The following is a 15,444-nucleotide window of genomic DNA, read 5'->3' as shown; positions in this document are numbered from 1 at the left end:
AAATTTTCAAAAATTTGCAAAAATATGCAAAATCGCACTTAATCTCATATGCTAAACTTGCTAATTAGCTTAAGATTGAAAATTTTCAAAAATTGGCAAAAATTTGCAAAATCGCACTTAAAGTGGCTGTGAATTTGCAAATAACGTTATATATATAGGTAGATAACTAACAATTGAAGATAAATCTTTAAAAATATTGCCTACAAAAATGGAAAATATTTAATTAGATGAAAAACAATTTTCAAATTTTCTAAACAGAACGATACCGCGCTTATCATTATTATGAAAACTGAATAATAAATGCATTAAATACAAACAATTGCAGTGCATTTATAGGGAATTGTATTCAATATAGATAAAGCATTGTGTATTTTTTTAAATGTCATTTAAAAGTAACACAACATGATTATCATTTTAATGATAAAAAAGCAAAAAAGAAAATTAGCCGAAGTTCGAAAAGTAAAATGTTTTTTACCGGCACGACATTTTATTACCTCTCTTTCTATCTATCTGTCTCTCTAACCATCTCTCTCTCTCTCTCTCTCTCTTCTTCTCTCTCTCTCTCTCTCTCTCTCTCTCTCTCTCTCTCTCTCTCTCTCTCTCTCTCTCTCTCTCTCTCTATCTATCTATCTATCTATCTCTATCTATCTCTCTCTCTCTCTCTCACTCTCTCTCTCTCTCTCTCCTTCTCTCTCTCTACCTAACTCTACCTAGGTTAGTTTTAAATTAAATATTATTTAATGTATAAAAAGATTATCATTCTAATCTTGTAATTTTATATTTAATTTTATTTAATTCACTAGCAACTTTTTTAATAAAAATAAAATAGCCTAAAACCTTCGCTACAGACAAAAAAAGCTTACCACTTTATAAAATAGGATATTGTTAAATCTTTTTATTAAAAACTCGACATTCTTTCTATTCTGTATTCAGGGAGGAAATGGATATTTAGCTGTTTATTACATTAGTTCCCAAAGTTAATGACATTTTATTCATTGAATAAATAACTCTGGGGACTTTTATTTAATTTTTATTGGTTGGTTCATTACTTTGTGTGTCCAAATGTTTAAACCACTAAATATAGTTTAAAAAAAGTGTAATTTTGTGTATATTTTCCTTTTGGATATCCATTAATTTATCGGCCATTGTCTTATGCCTCTAATTCCCTGGTTTTTATGTAGCAAGTGGGTTCGTGGGTGGGGCGTTAAGTGTGTGTGTGTGTTATACTACGATAGTGTGTGTGTGCGTGTGTGTGGCAAGATAGGTAAGGTATGTGTGTGTGTGTGTGCGTGTGTGTGTGTGTGTGTGTGTGTGTGACAAATTACAATAACTTTTCATTGGAACAAAAAAAATAATGTTTGTTTTTATGGAAAAACTTTAATAAAATGATTGAATTTTTTGCTGAAGTATATAGCAAATATAATACATTTTTACTTTTTAAACAATTTAATTCTTAAATATCATTCTTTCTATAGATTTAAACACTTTTTCTATTGTCTTTATACCAGCTCAAGCATACCGAAATTCGGTTAATAATTTTTTAAAATAAACCAAACTTTTTCATTACATTTTAAAGAAAGTTTGAAGACAAATATTATTAGAGATGTATTATAAAAATATTTCCTAAGTATTGTTTTTTTTGTTTTTATCTGTGAGCGAAAAAATAGCTTATTATTTCATAATTTAATTCTTGCACAGATTTTAACATTATTTTCATGTGGAAATACTCTTTGCATTTTAAACTGATTTTTTTCTAACTTAGTTGAACTTTTAAGGCATTATACTTTGAAAATTACTTTAAAAATACGAAAAGGTAAACGAAAATGCATTTTGAAAAATTAAATTCGCGATCACTTTAATCTCATATGCTAAACTTGCTAATTAAGATTGGGAATTTTGAAAAATTTGGCAAAAATATACAAAATCGCACTAAATCTCAAAATGTGATAAACTAGCTAATTAGCAAAATTATAAATTATAAAAATTAGGGAGAAAATACGCGAAAAGTTTTTTTTTTTGGCGAATTTTTAGGGTTGATAAAGTATGCAAAATCGCAAATATAAAGCTAAGATAAAAGTTGCAAAATCGCACTATATCTCAAAATTTTCTAAAACTTGCTAATTAGCAAGATTGGGAATAAATCTAATTAGTGCTAAATTGCAATCATTAACAATTATTAGCAAGATAGGTAATTTGAAGGTTTTCATTTTAAGTGAATTAGCAAGTTTTAGCACATTTTAAGATTTATTGCGAATTTGCAACTTTTATCTAATTTTTTTTTTTGCGATTTTGTATATTTTTGCAACCCAAAAAAATTCGCCAAAAAAAAGCATTTTTGCACATTTTCGCTAATTTTTTTTTTGCATGTTTTTTCGCGATTTCGAAAGGTTTCGCAAAATATGCGATTTTGCAAACTTTCGCTAATTTTCGCAACATATAATCGCAAATATTTCGCGAATTCGCCATTTTTTCACAATTTATTTGCGAAAGTTGGCGAAAATTTCGCAAATTTGTCGGCTGGGCATCCGCAGCCGTCTGTTGTATGATGTATGAGCTGACCAGTTCCTGAAACATCAACTCACTCCCGAGAGATAATTTTAGGTAAACTTAACAATTCACAGACACTTTTTATCATTCTTGAAAACTGTTGGCTGGCAATCCTTTCTTTTTTTTTGTCTGTGTACAATATTAAATTTTAACTATTGTACTGATGAGAAAATAATTTCAAAACACGAATATTCTCATTAAGCAACATTTTAAACAAAAGTTTTGCAACAAAAATGTGCCAAACTTTGTTTTAGTTAAATTATTGTCAGTTTGAGTATGAAAACAATAGTGAGTAGAGGAAATAATTAAAATATTAGCCCATCACGAGTTTCACTTTATCAGAGAACATAAAAATCTGGTGTAAGATCCAAGTAATAATATATCCATTTGTCTTGAATATTTTTTACTGGCAGCCGTTGAAGGTATATATGTGCATACTTTTCATTAACACTTGCTCCCTAATAAAAATTTAAACTGGCAATAAAATAAATACTGGAGAATTAAAAATCATGTTATTTAACTAAACATTGAATTGTACACAAGTTCATAAAAAGAAGCTTATTAATATTTGATGATGTTAAAATATGATTGTATAAAAAGACATATGTAAACTATGAAAAAAAAACTTATGACATATAAGAAAATAAGTGTCCATTTACTGTTATTTAAGAAAAAAATAGCATTTCTACTAAAATCTTAAATCCCCACCACTAATTATATTAGATTAAGTCTTGTTTTTAATTCATTACTAAAGAATTTGCCTTTAAAGCTCGACAATTCTGTTATACTATTTATTAAAAAAACGAACAAATTGGTTTTAATACTGTTAAATTAAAGAAATATTTGATTGAAGTTTTGCACCAACTAAAATTATCATGTCTTGATAATTTATTATGCAAGTGTCTTGAAACCCGAGCGAAGCGAGGCGTGATCCATACCAAAGCTACCAGAAGGGTAGATAGGAAGGTAGAACCACTTGTAGATCAGCCATCTTCTCCTAGTGTCTTGAAACCCGAGCGAAGCGGTTGTGTTGACTATTTTCTATGAATTTTTGGTCGAGTACCCAATGTCTGAAAATTTAGCTAAACTAGGAAAAATTACATAGGATGTTAGTACTAAAAGTAAATAAAATGGATCAGTAATATTTGACATAATATCATTTGACATAAATTCATTTCACATAAAACATTTGACATAAAGTATCATTTGACATAAACTCATTTCACATAAAGGTACATTTGACATAAAAACGTTTCACATAAACTCATTTGGCATAAAGATACATTTCATATAAAGGTATACTTGACATAAAGGTACATTTGACATAAAGGTACATTTGACATAAAGGTACATTTCACATAAAGGTACACTTGACATAAAGGTACATTTCACATAAAGGTACCCGGAGCATGGCAACCGGTGAACAGAATCTCAGTTCTGCACCACAAGCCTCGCACGACTGAAGTTCCCATGTCTATACAGTCATATTTGTATGAAAATATTTTTAGAAGATTTTTGAATTTTTTTTTGAAGATTTTCTTTTAATAATAAATAAAAATTTCTAAAATCTTTAAAAAAAAATGGAAAATCTTCAAAAAAAAATTCAAAAATCTTCTAAAAATATTTTCATATAAATATGACTGTATAGACATGGGAACTTCAGTCGTGCGAGGCTTGTGGTGCAGAACTGAGATTCTGTTCACCGGTTGCCATGCTCGGGGAAAAAAATGACAACCTCGGGTAGACTTTGAAATGTATCTTTATGTGAAACGTTTTATGCTAAGTGTACCTTTATGTCAAATGTACCTTTATGCCAAGTGTACCTTTATGTCAAACGTACCTTTATATCATATGTACCTTTATGTCAAATGTACCTTTATGTGAAACGTGTTTATGTGAAGTGTACCTTTATGGCAAATGTACCTTTATGGCAAATGTTTTTATGTCAAATGTACCTTTATGTAAAGTGATTTTATGTCAAATGTTTTATGTGAAATGAATTTATGTTAAATGATATTATGTCAAATATTACTGATCCAAATAAAATACCCCATTGTTTGATCCCTTCACTCCTGAGAGATGTGTATGTAACACTGTTCTATGTCTATCTTTAATTTTACTAATGTTGTTAAGACTGTATGTTCATGATAAAGGAAAGAAAAGGGAAATAGATTTTTAAAAAATGACAATTCATTAGCCACAATATACTAGAATTTTATGAAACTTTCGGTAAACTTTTTTACACTTAGGCGTACCCGTATATCGTCTAAATGAACTAACTAATATAGATAAAATTATAATAATTATCTAAGTCATATACATATTATATTTCAGAGTGTTTATTCCTATATATAATCTTAATAAAAATAGGACAGACATCTGAAGCAGGTTATAGTGTCTCAAATTTTTTTTTTACAGATTTTCCTACATTTAACTAGACTATGCTGTATGACGTCATATTCTCTTATAATATGACGTCAATCATGATAAATCGGCCAAAAGGTTGTAACATTCGTTCACTTTTTTTGGGACAAATTAAGCTGGTTCATTGATTAAAAAATCGACTCGCTTCACGCATCATTATACCCCCCCCCCCCCCACCTTTAAACTTTAAAATAACCACTTTTTAGATTTTATATTTCCTCCGTCTCCCCCCCCCCCCCTGCGAAAGCATGAAACTTTAAGTTAAAGATAAATAAAATTGAAGTAAAAACGTTGTTTTACTATTATATATACTATATATAAAAGATAAAAATATAGATAATAACAAAATAGTATTAAGTTCTGTTAAATATTTCTTTTGTGTAGTAAAAGTTTAATTTACACAATTTTGCTTTTAGGTTTTTGTTCGAAATTTTTAATGATAAAGTTATTTTTCAAAACGGGAGTAAAAATATTAGTAAATTTTCTGATGTTGAAATAAAATTATGTTATGTGTTAGGTTTGTTTGATTTTAATTTGACCTTGCCAAAGCAAAGAAGCAGGGCTCGGCAACTGCCCGTCTGTTCAAATAAAATCGTTTTTTTATGAATTGGGATATAGAAAAAAAACTTAACTATATTTTATTTATAGTAGATTAATCCCATAGAGTTATAGGTTTTTATTTATTGCTGATCCGGTAAGATCTTAAAAACCTCACAAAATATTTAATAGATATCTATTTTAACTAAATTGCTTTTATAAATTTTTTTTTCAAATGATAATCAAATACTACATTTTACATTTTTACATTTATTTATATTTATGTGGTGGATAGAAAGATAGGTAATGAAAAGGAAAATTAAAACTGGCTTTAATTCAATTCAATCTTCAATGCTAAATTGAAAGTAATTTAAACTGAATTCTGTATACTGAAAGGAAGGTTATAATTCCATAATCGTATCAAGTGGGAAATAGGAAGGCAGACTTTTTCTGTAATTTTGAAGTAAAGAATGAAGTATTTTTTCCAGGGGATATTTCTCATGGGAGGGTGGAGGTATCCCATTCCAAAAAAAGTTATATACCTTCCCTATAAGAAGCTTCACTGCAAAGGGGAACCAAACAGGTCCAGCTGTCCAACGAAATCTTAAGGTTCAGACTCACAGATACAAATACAAAAAGATATCCTGGTGCAGAAATTCGGCCAGCCGTTTTACAATGACTGTATAGTGCCTATAAAAAATGACATAATGATATACAAATGACCAATGATAGGCCAATGAACAGACTAAATTACCAATGGCAGGCAAGTATAAATTTTTATTGTCCAATGATAGGCCAGTAAGTCATTTTTATAGGCACTTTTAAAGCTTCGTTGACAATTATTCCAAAATTGCACTCTCTGTACGTGTGACATGATCCCCCCCCCCCCCCAAATCTTATATAATTTCATACTGTAGATTGAGAAATTTGAGATAAAGTTATGTAACAATAAAATTTAAATTTTGATTTACCTCAAATTAGAAGTGTTATATCAATGACATATGATAGGATAGACATTTGATTAATTTATAAGATGCATTAATAATTGAAATCCATTTGATCTATTAACTTTATAGTTACAAAATTAAAGTAAAACAATGAAAAGGGGCGGGTTAAATAAGTGTATGTCCTTTCCCCGTGGACCCTGTCACTTTCATTTGGGTCTTTAAATATCAGCAAATAGAATCACAAATATTAACACAGTCAAGTCGCTACAAAAGAGCCTGTAGAAAGCAATTGGCTCGCAGATAAAAAATTGTCCACAACACTGGATCTAGATAGTTAGTTAGATTTGTAATGACCTTAGTAAAATATGTCAATTTACATTTTTCTTGGTTAATTAATAGATTTTGTTAATTTATTCAATTGCCATAATTAATATTCATTCATTTATCTTATCAAGAGTGTTTCTTTGAGACTATAAAAATCTGAAAATCAAAGCACATTCTAAAATTAGACATTTGTATATGTTTTGATGTTATTCTTGATATTGAGATGAACTACTTTCATGCCTTGTTAAAGCTTATTTATGGGGAAACATCTGGAGTACCTTCACTTCTGCTAAAGTCTTGTGCCTGAAGAGTGCTTCATATTTGCCAAAAGGTATTATTGCAAAAAATAAAGGTGGATGTTTAGTCATTTTAGTAAAGTAAATTAGATTGGTTTGTTTGTGCTGTAATAATAATTCTTGTAAGTGATTATACTTGTTGCTGAAGTGATGACACACAGAAATTCAATACAGACAAACATCAAAGTAAAATTCATACATATTTTATTTTTACAATTACATAAATCTGTAAAAAAAACGAGAGCATAGAAATAAAAACAAAAATATCAATTGAAAGCTTTGAAACCTTTATAGATTTTATTAAATAAGTTTTTGATTCAAAAATTCATTCATTTCAACTTCTTTCCGGGTTTTAATGAACAAAATTTTATTTAAAAGCTCTTTTCTGAATTCCAAATAAAATGAAAACTTTAGAAAATTTATTAGTTACTGATTTAATTTGATAAAATCGGAGAAAATAGAAAAATAATTGTGTAACAACTAGGCTAATTATACTTCTAAGTAGCGCAGCAATAAAAAAAACTATGCTGCTTTACTTTTTTAGTTATGGTTGGTAGAACCTGGAACTACATCCAACTGGAGATTCACATCTGTACTGTAAGGAATATATGTTATTATTATCATTTCAGGTGAGGTTGGTAATGGTATAGACCTGGAGCTACATCCAACAGGAGATGCACATTTATACTACAAGGAATATATATTATTATTATTTCAGGTGAGGTTGGTATAAACCTGGAGTGTAACCTGGAGCTACATCCAACAGGAGATGCACATTTCTACTACAAGGAATATATATTATTATTATTTCAGGTGAGGTTGGTATAAACCTGGAGTGTAACCTGGAGCTACATCTAACTGGAGATGCACATCTGTACTACAAGGATTATATATTATTATTATTTCAGGTGAGGTTGGATATAAACCTAGAGTGTAACCTGGAACTACATCCAACAGGAGATGCATATCTGTACTACTAGGAATATATATTATTATTATTTCAGGTGAGGTTGGTATAAACCTGGAGTGTAACCTGGAACTACATCCAACAGGAGATGCACATCTGTACTACAAGGAATATATATTATTATTATTTCAGGTGAGGTTGGTATAAACCTGGAGTGTAATCTGGAACTACATCCAACAGGAGATGCACATCTGTACTGCAAGGAATATATTTCATATTTATTTCAGGTGAGGTTGGTATAAACCTGGAGTATAACCTGGAGCTACATCCAACAGGAGATACACATCTGTACTACTAGGAATATATATTATTATTATTATTTCAGGTGAGGTTGGTATAAACCTGGTGTGTAACCTAGAACTACATCCAACAGGAGATACACATCTGTACTGTAAGGAATATATGTTATAATTATTTCAGGTGAGTTTGGTATAAACCTGGAATGTAATCTGGAACTACGTCCAACAGGAGATACACATCTGTACTGCAAGGAATATGTTATATTATTATTTCAGGTGAGGTTGGTATAAACCTGGAGTGTAACCTGGAACTACATTCAACAGGAGATGCACATTTGTACTGCAAGGAATATATATTATTATCATTTCAGGTGAGGTTGGTAATGGTATAGACCTGGAGCTACATCCAACAGGAGATGCACATTTGTACTACAAGAAATATAAATTATTATTATTTCAGGTGAGGTTGGTAATGGTATAGACCTGGAGCTACATCCAACAGGAGATGCACATTTGTATTACAAGGAATATATATTATTATTATTTCAGGTGAGGTTGGTATAAACCTGGAGTGTAACCTGGAGCTACATCCAACAGGAGATGCACATCTGTACTGCAAGGAATTGTATATTATAATTAAATCATCAAATTTTGAATAATGACAACTGTCATCTCACTTTATTTTAATTAGTAAAATAATTCATTTCAACATAAAACTTTTTCCTTTAATACTTTTATTTGTTTATTAAGATCATTTGGCAACTTTTAGAAAATATTTTAGAAAACGGTGAAATCATTATTTTAAAATACTGAGCTCCGAAATTGAAAATTATTACTCTCCTTGTTCGAATTACAAAGATGACAACATCCATATAAGCGAATCAATGAAACGGTAGGACAAACGAACATTAACACTTGTATAATGTCAGAACTAAATATTCAGAATATAAATGCATAAAAGTAGAAACAAAGTAAATTTGTTGAAAAACTACTTAAATACAGGACATTAATGACATACTTAACTTTTAGGACTTGATTATAGAGATACTTCGCTTATAAAAATAAAATATATAATAAAAATATAGAGGGAAAACATAACCGGGCTTTATACTCTTCAAATCTACAGACTAGAAAATCTCAAGGAGAATGTCAGATAAAAGTTGTATAAATTTTCAATTCAATTTTAACTTTGTTTCTTTTATTTTCAAGATGTTTATGGTCTATGTAGCTTAGGGTGGGTCGATTTTGGACATTTTTTTTCTGAGACCACAGCGGGGATCTGCAAATTATTTTTAATGATGTCGTCTTTGCATATTTTTTATCAATGAAATACATTTTTAAGTGGTCGCATTCTAAATCTCAATTTTTTAAAATTCTTTTTTGATCAGAAATTTTATTTAAGTTAGTTTTATCTGTTGCACATCCCCTCTTTGTCTAATTTCGATATGAACCCGCCCTAATGTAGCTCTGAAGTTAGGATTCAGATGCACACAAAGATTGAAAAAGTGAAAAACCATTGGCTAATTTTATCTTGATAAAATTCACGCTTAGCTGAGTGTATTCTATGTTAAATGTCAAGCTGAACCAAAATTCTGGTGAAAGCTACTCGATCATTGATTCATTATATCACCCTGGCCTAGTGTTTCGACAGGTGTTCCATATTGAGACACACCGACAACCTGTAACTTTTATAGGGATGATATCTGACATTTGAAAACTTTTAGGTTATTCATAGAAACCTGACCTCCAGTAAACCAAACTTTACTGTCCAGGGACTTTCTGGCGGTCAAATGTACCTTGCTAGGTAAGTTAAATACAATTACACCTGTTTAAGAAAGATATTTATCGCATCGTATTAGAAACAGCTTTCCGCGGAAATAAAAAGCAAAATTATAAGATTAAAACTAGTTTTATTAGACCCAAGATGCCGAAGATACGGGCTAACAAAACTGATTTTAATATTATGACTTTTACATTTTTATATTCATAGAAAACTGGATATAATTCGTTACGATACACGATTTTTCAGTGAAGCTAAGAACCGGTTCTGATCCAGCGGATATTATCAATTTTGAAGCAATACTAGAATAGTTATTTCTCGTAGCTTTTGTTCTGTATTTCAACATATGAATGATTATGCTACACGACCTTTGTCTATAAGTCTTGCCCTGGTTTATTAAGAATGAAGTAAGAACTCTGTCTTGCACTGCAAATGACTCGTCTGACAAACCAGCACTGGATACCATATTTGTTTTTGTCCATTGCCTAAAATTAATCTATATGTTAAAAGACAAAAGCAGGACAGATTAATAGTAAAAGTTTTATTAAAACAGAGAAAGGAAAATGAAATAAAATGTAGAAATATTATTTTATAAATGTGAGGAGAAATTTTCTATAATCTATTTGTAGACAATACAAGGTTCACACTTTCCACTGTTTTAATGTATTAAATGTTTTAGTCAACTAACTATAATATTTATATCATCATGGGCCTGATTTTTAAGGGTTAATGGCGGATAGATAATCACAAAAGAACAAGTGAGATAGTACACTGTAATAAGTTAGAAGACCTTTGAGTACCTTTAAAATATGCAGAACATATTAAATATTGATGGTAGGGTTAAAGGTGTTCCAACAGCAATTGAAGGGATATTTCTGAGAAATTTGTGTGAGAGAAGGAGAGAATTTATGATTTAAATTCAGGACCGTTGTTTCCTACTTTTCAATGCATTTTATTACATATAATTAGGCTTCCACAAATTTAGAATTATAATTTGGATTTTTTTGGGATAAATGTGTTAGTCTGTAATGCAATTTGTACATTGTATTCATACAATCACTGTTGTAGTATTAGGAAGCTCTTTATAGTGCTCTAAAATGACATCATTAAATGTAAATGACCAACAATAGCCCAGTACAACTAAATTACCAGTGGTAGGCCAGTATACCTTATATTGACCAATGGTAGGCCAGTATGACGTCATTTTTATAGACAGTATAAAATCTGTTGTTAATAGTATAAGTAACACGCTCTGTTGATGGTAATTTCTATAGCTTTTACCTAAAACTACCTCTCGTGGGTGAGGTGTGTTGCTTTGGGTCCAAGTCCTTGCAACCCTTTGAGTAAATAACCTTTGTCTGGAAGTCCTTACTGTGCATGTTAATGCTTTGCGCTTTTTTATTGGCAAGCCATTCTATATGCCCCAACTATTTATATCACGCGCCTTTGGAAGAAGTAGGTACTATTTTTAACGTCATTCATGTAAGGTCAATTTGCGATCATATTAAGTTATTTTTTTTCCCTGAAAGGTTATTCATCTAATGGGGCCAGGTGTAGTTATTTAGCTTGTCTTGTAAAATTATAATTAGGATTTTATTTGAAATTTAGCTTGGTTTTATCTAGAATTACCAAGCATGTAATATAATTTGTAAACTAATCTTTAGACAATTGGCAATAAAAATGACTTAGACTTAAAAATAGGCTTTAATGGAACATAATCTGTCATTAATGGACTTTTAAACCCTTGAAATTGTCCCATTACTTATTATTACTTATTTACACTAATAATGTATATTGTACAAGTTAAATTTACTTAACCATTTTAACATTCTAATTCCAAGGAAGTTCTTACATATTATTGTAGCAAAGTAATATTATTACCGCGGTTAATCCGTCCGATCGCATTCCAATTTGTTATTAAGTCGCTACTTATAAGCATAATTGTGGAAGAAAATGTGAATTATCTTGCAATAGATAAATCCTTGGTTTCTGGAATAGAATGTGCAAAATATCCAGGTGTCCATTTACTTCTGCATATGAATAACTTTTAAATCTCTTCATAAAACAACCCATCTATTTTTTATGCTTAGTTTTAGTTTGCCATGAAAAAATGCTTTTTTGATTGCACTAGCGAAAATGTATCTACTCCACTTTTACCAGATGACCCAATGGCCAGGGATCTAAATGTATAAAACAATAGCTGATAAATTGATGTTTATCCCAAAATACAATACAATAAAAAATTACCCCTTCTGTAAACTAAAATTAGTGGTTGAAAAGTGTAAACAGTCAACATGATGAAAACAACCAATCACAATTCACTGAAGTCTCCAAAGTTGTTAAACCAGTGATTGAGATCACGTAATTATAAAACTTTGGGGACATGGGGAAAAACAGTTCATTATCCTCTCTCTCTCTCTCTCTTTCTCTCTTTCTCTCTCTCTCTCCCCAATGACACTCCCCGCGGAAGTGATTACACACCAAATATGCATTTATTACGGGGGAGTAAAACATAAGTCATATATTTTCAACATTTCAACAATAAATTTCAAATATCATCCTACATATAAACTACATGTAGTTGAAATAAAATCGTGTTAGAGTAGCGCAGCTATTATGTAAACTTTGACCACTGCTAGTTTGAAAAAAATAATCAAGTCCCCAAAGTTTTTATAGCCAGAAAATAATTTAGGTGTTTATAGAACTGTTGGTACCTGCATGATTTACTGTCCAGTAGCCCTTCTCTCTGTGATTCTGAATATATGGTCTGTGTCTATCTAAATGTACGTCTGCTTATATTATATTGTCATTATTTTAACAACTATGAATAATGTCCTTATTACACATATATATTTTATCATTTATGCTTACATTTTTCTACTTTTTTGTTGTATGTCATTAAGTCAATAAGTACGTCATAAGTAATTGTATATTGTAAACATAACCCTAGACGTTTTAGGATTTAGCCCAATGATTATATACCAAAGGCACCCCATCAAAGTCACTTTTATTGTCACATATTGTATTTTATTAAATATTTAGGTTGGACTTCAGTAATGCTCAGGCAGGCAGATGGTCAACCTTGTTCAATTTTACCAGCAAATCCAGCTGGCAGGAACCTGGCGGTACCCTGGGAGAAAATGGACCTATCATTGATCCTTTACAAGAAAGTAAGTGTTTGTAATTATAAAATATTTGTTATACTGTTGTTTCGCCTCTATCAAGTCCGACGTAATATCGTAATTTGAACATACACTATTGTAGACCATTCTTAACATTGTAAATAATAAATCCAGAATAGAATGTTTATAAGTCATGGAATAATGAATTGATAACACAGATGTGAGTAAAATTATAGATCCATTTTTTTTTGGTAAAAGTCAAAAGCTTATGATTTATCCAGTAAATGTGATTTTTGAATGACAATAACATGAATTTTATTAAGAGTGACTCTACTGCTAGCGTTTTGAGTGAGTGTGTGTGTTAGGAGATGGGAGTACATCGATATTAAGAAAGAGAAACTATATTATGCATTCATTTTTAGTGTTTATGATTGACAGTCTTTCAGACAGACTTACCATGATTATATAGTAGCTGCACTATGGAACAAATTTTACCATTTTAGGTTTACCATCTATAATACAAGACTCCTCTGAGACAGACAATGGTCCACCCATGGCTTTGAAAACAATTCTTATCTTCCTAGGAATTCCTTTATTTTATCTTTAAAATCAACAAATGCTCAACAAGGTACTTTGAGGGAAATTTCCAAAATTCGGTATTTCAGAATTTGCCTAATATGGACGTACTTGACAACAAGTCGAAATTAATGCTACTCTATCAACACAATGCTTTTTCGATCCTGGAATCATTGATAAAATCATGTATAATCAGGAAAACTTCCCGTAAGATTGAAAGACGCACGTATTAGACACACCCCAAATGAAGAAAAGCCATGCTTTTGATCATCTAAAGCATTTAATATTTATGAATAAAATGTCAAAATGCATTGCAGTTTGTTGAAGAAACATTTGCAAAATTTAATTGCATTCTTGTTTCATTTTCCTGCAGAAAAATCTTTCAATATTTATTTCATTAGTTGTTTACATTAAGGGTCGGCAGCCGGATTCAGCTTCATTATTCTAATAAACCACAACCACAGCTAGCAATTTGCCCTGTTTAGATAGTTCTTATCGAAAGCGGCAGCTGTCAAAAAATAGTAACTGATTCCATGTCTTTATTTATCCACAGCTGAATTTTTAAAATAGCTAGAGCTGAGTATACCTTTTTAGAACATATACACAAATCTTTTTAAGTAACAAGCTTCCTTTTTTATTAGTCTGCAGCTGAACCAAATAGATACGGTACGGCACAAATGCTTATTTGCAGTCGTTTTTTTTCTACAAGATATTTTTTTTTAAATCTATAAAATCTTTCAATGATTCGCTCATGCAGCCGTGCTAACAGCGGCAGCCTATCCCTATGTCGAAATCGCATTACTTGGTGAAGAATTGAATGCATGCACTTAATTCAGTATGGAAAGAATTAATTAACGTGCTAACTCAAAAAATGCTTTTAAAAAATGGCTAACCTGAGTGAAAATTGCACACGCAAAAATTGCTTACATACATATGGCATTCATGAAAGATTATTACTTAAACACAAAAATATTCTATTGTTCAAAATGTGGTTATTGAAGGGGTATTTAACTTGAAAATAAGAATAGTTCGAAAACAGCTTATCATGGGAAACCTCTATAAAAAACCTTATCACTAATAGTCTAAATAATGTTTTTCTTTTATTTCTTACAGAAGGACAGCTATTTTATTCAATAAAATTTAATTGATATTGTTTTTTTTACACTGACGTCATGAATTGAGGTGCAACATAAAATATTGTAAAGAAATTGAAGCTTTCCAATTGAATTTATCTTGAATATGTCAATAAAAAGTATTGCTCAAGATTTTACACTAGTCACTGGATTCAAGCTTATTTTATAGTTGAATTCACATTTTATTCTATACAAATAAATATAAAGTAATTGTTTTAAAAATTATGTATTACTACTAAAACCATCATTGATATATGATCAGCAGCCTAAAAGTCATTTATTAAAAAAATTTATTAAGGCCGTTCGACTGCAACTGCAACCTTTTACTACTATTTCTTTAAATTATGTAGGTTTCTTTAGTATTACATTTAGCAAATGTTATGCAACAACAAAATTATATTTATCCAAATATAAGTTATTTTTCTTCGTATCATCATATATTTTGCATTTCATTGCATTTTCCTCTGGACATTAGATATTTATATGTAGATATATTCATTCAATGGTTAATGCTTAATTGTCATTCAAGTGATCGTCTCGCCATGTAGAAAC

General features: G+C 30.3%; 1 protein-coding gene and 1 long non-coding RNA gene across 2 annotated transcripts in view; both read left to right on the top strand.

Moving 5' to 3' along the window:
• Positions 1–8,845, top strand: part of LOC145331220 (neural cell adhesion molecule 1-like) — a 126,000-nt gene extending 117,155 nt beyond the window's left edge. Inside the window, exons 18-21 of the mRNA XM_080175837.1 lie at positions 8,080–8,174; positions 8,463–8,466; positions 8,558–8,652; positions 8,831–8,845. Coding sequence (XP_080031963.1) covers positions 8,080–8,174; positions 8,463–8,466; positions 8,558–8,652; positions 8,831–8,845 — 209 coding nt within the window. The remainder of the gene's footprint in view (positions 1–8,079; positions 8,175–8,462; positions 8,467–8,557; positions 8,653–8,830) is intronic.
• Positions 8,846–9,993: 1,148 nt separating this feature from the next.
• LOC145332010 (uncharacterized) lies at positions 9,994–13,818 on the top strand. The gene is made up of 3 exons (XR_013884002.1): positions 9,994–10,085; positions 13,104–13,231; positions 13,687–13,818. It is a non-coding gene; the product is annotated as an uncharacterized LOC145332010 (long non-coding RNA).
• Positions 13,819–15,444: the final 1,626 nt, after the last annotated feature.

The sequence above is a fragment of the Acartia tonsa genome, chromosome 11 (assembly GCF_053477335.1).
Source record: "Acartia tonsa isolate MP-2025a chromosome 11, ASM5347733v1, whole genome shotgun sequence".
Classification (NCBI taxonomy): domain Eukaryota; kingdom Metazoa; phylum Arthropoda; class Copepoda; order Calanoida; family Acartiidae; genus Acartia; species Acartia tonsa.
The sequence above is the reverse complement of the archived record's forward strand: the minus strand, read 5'-3'. Positions and strand labels throughout refer to the sequence as shown.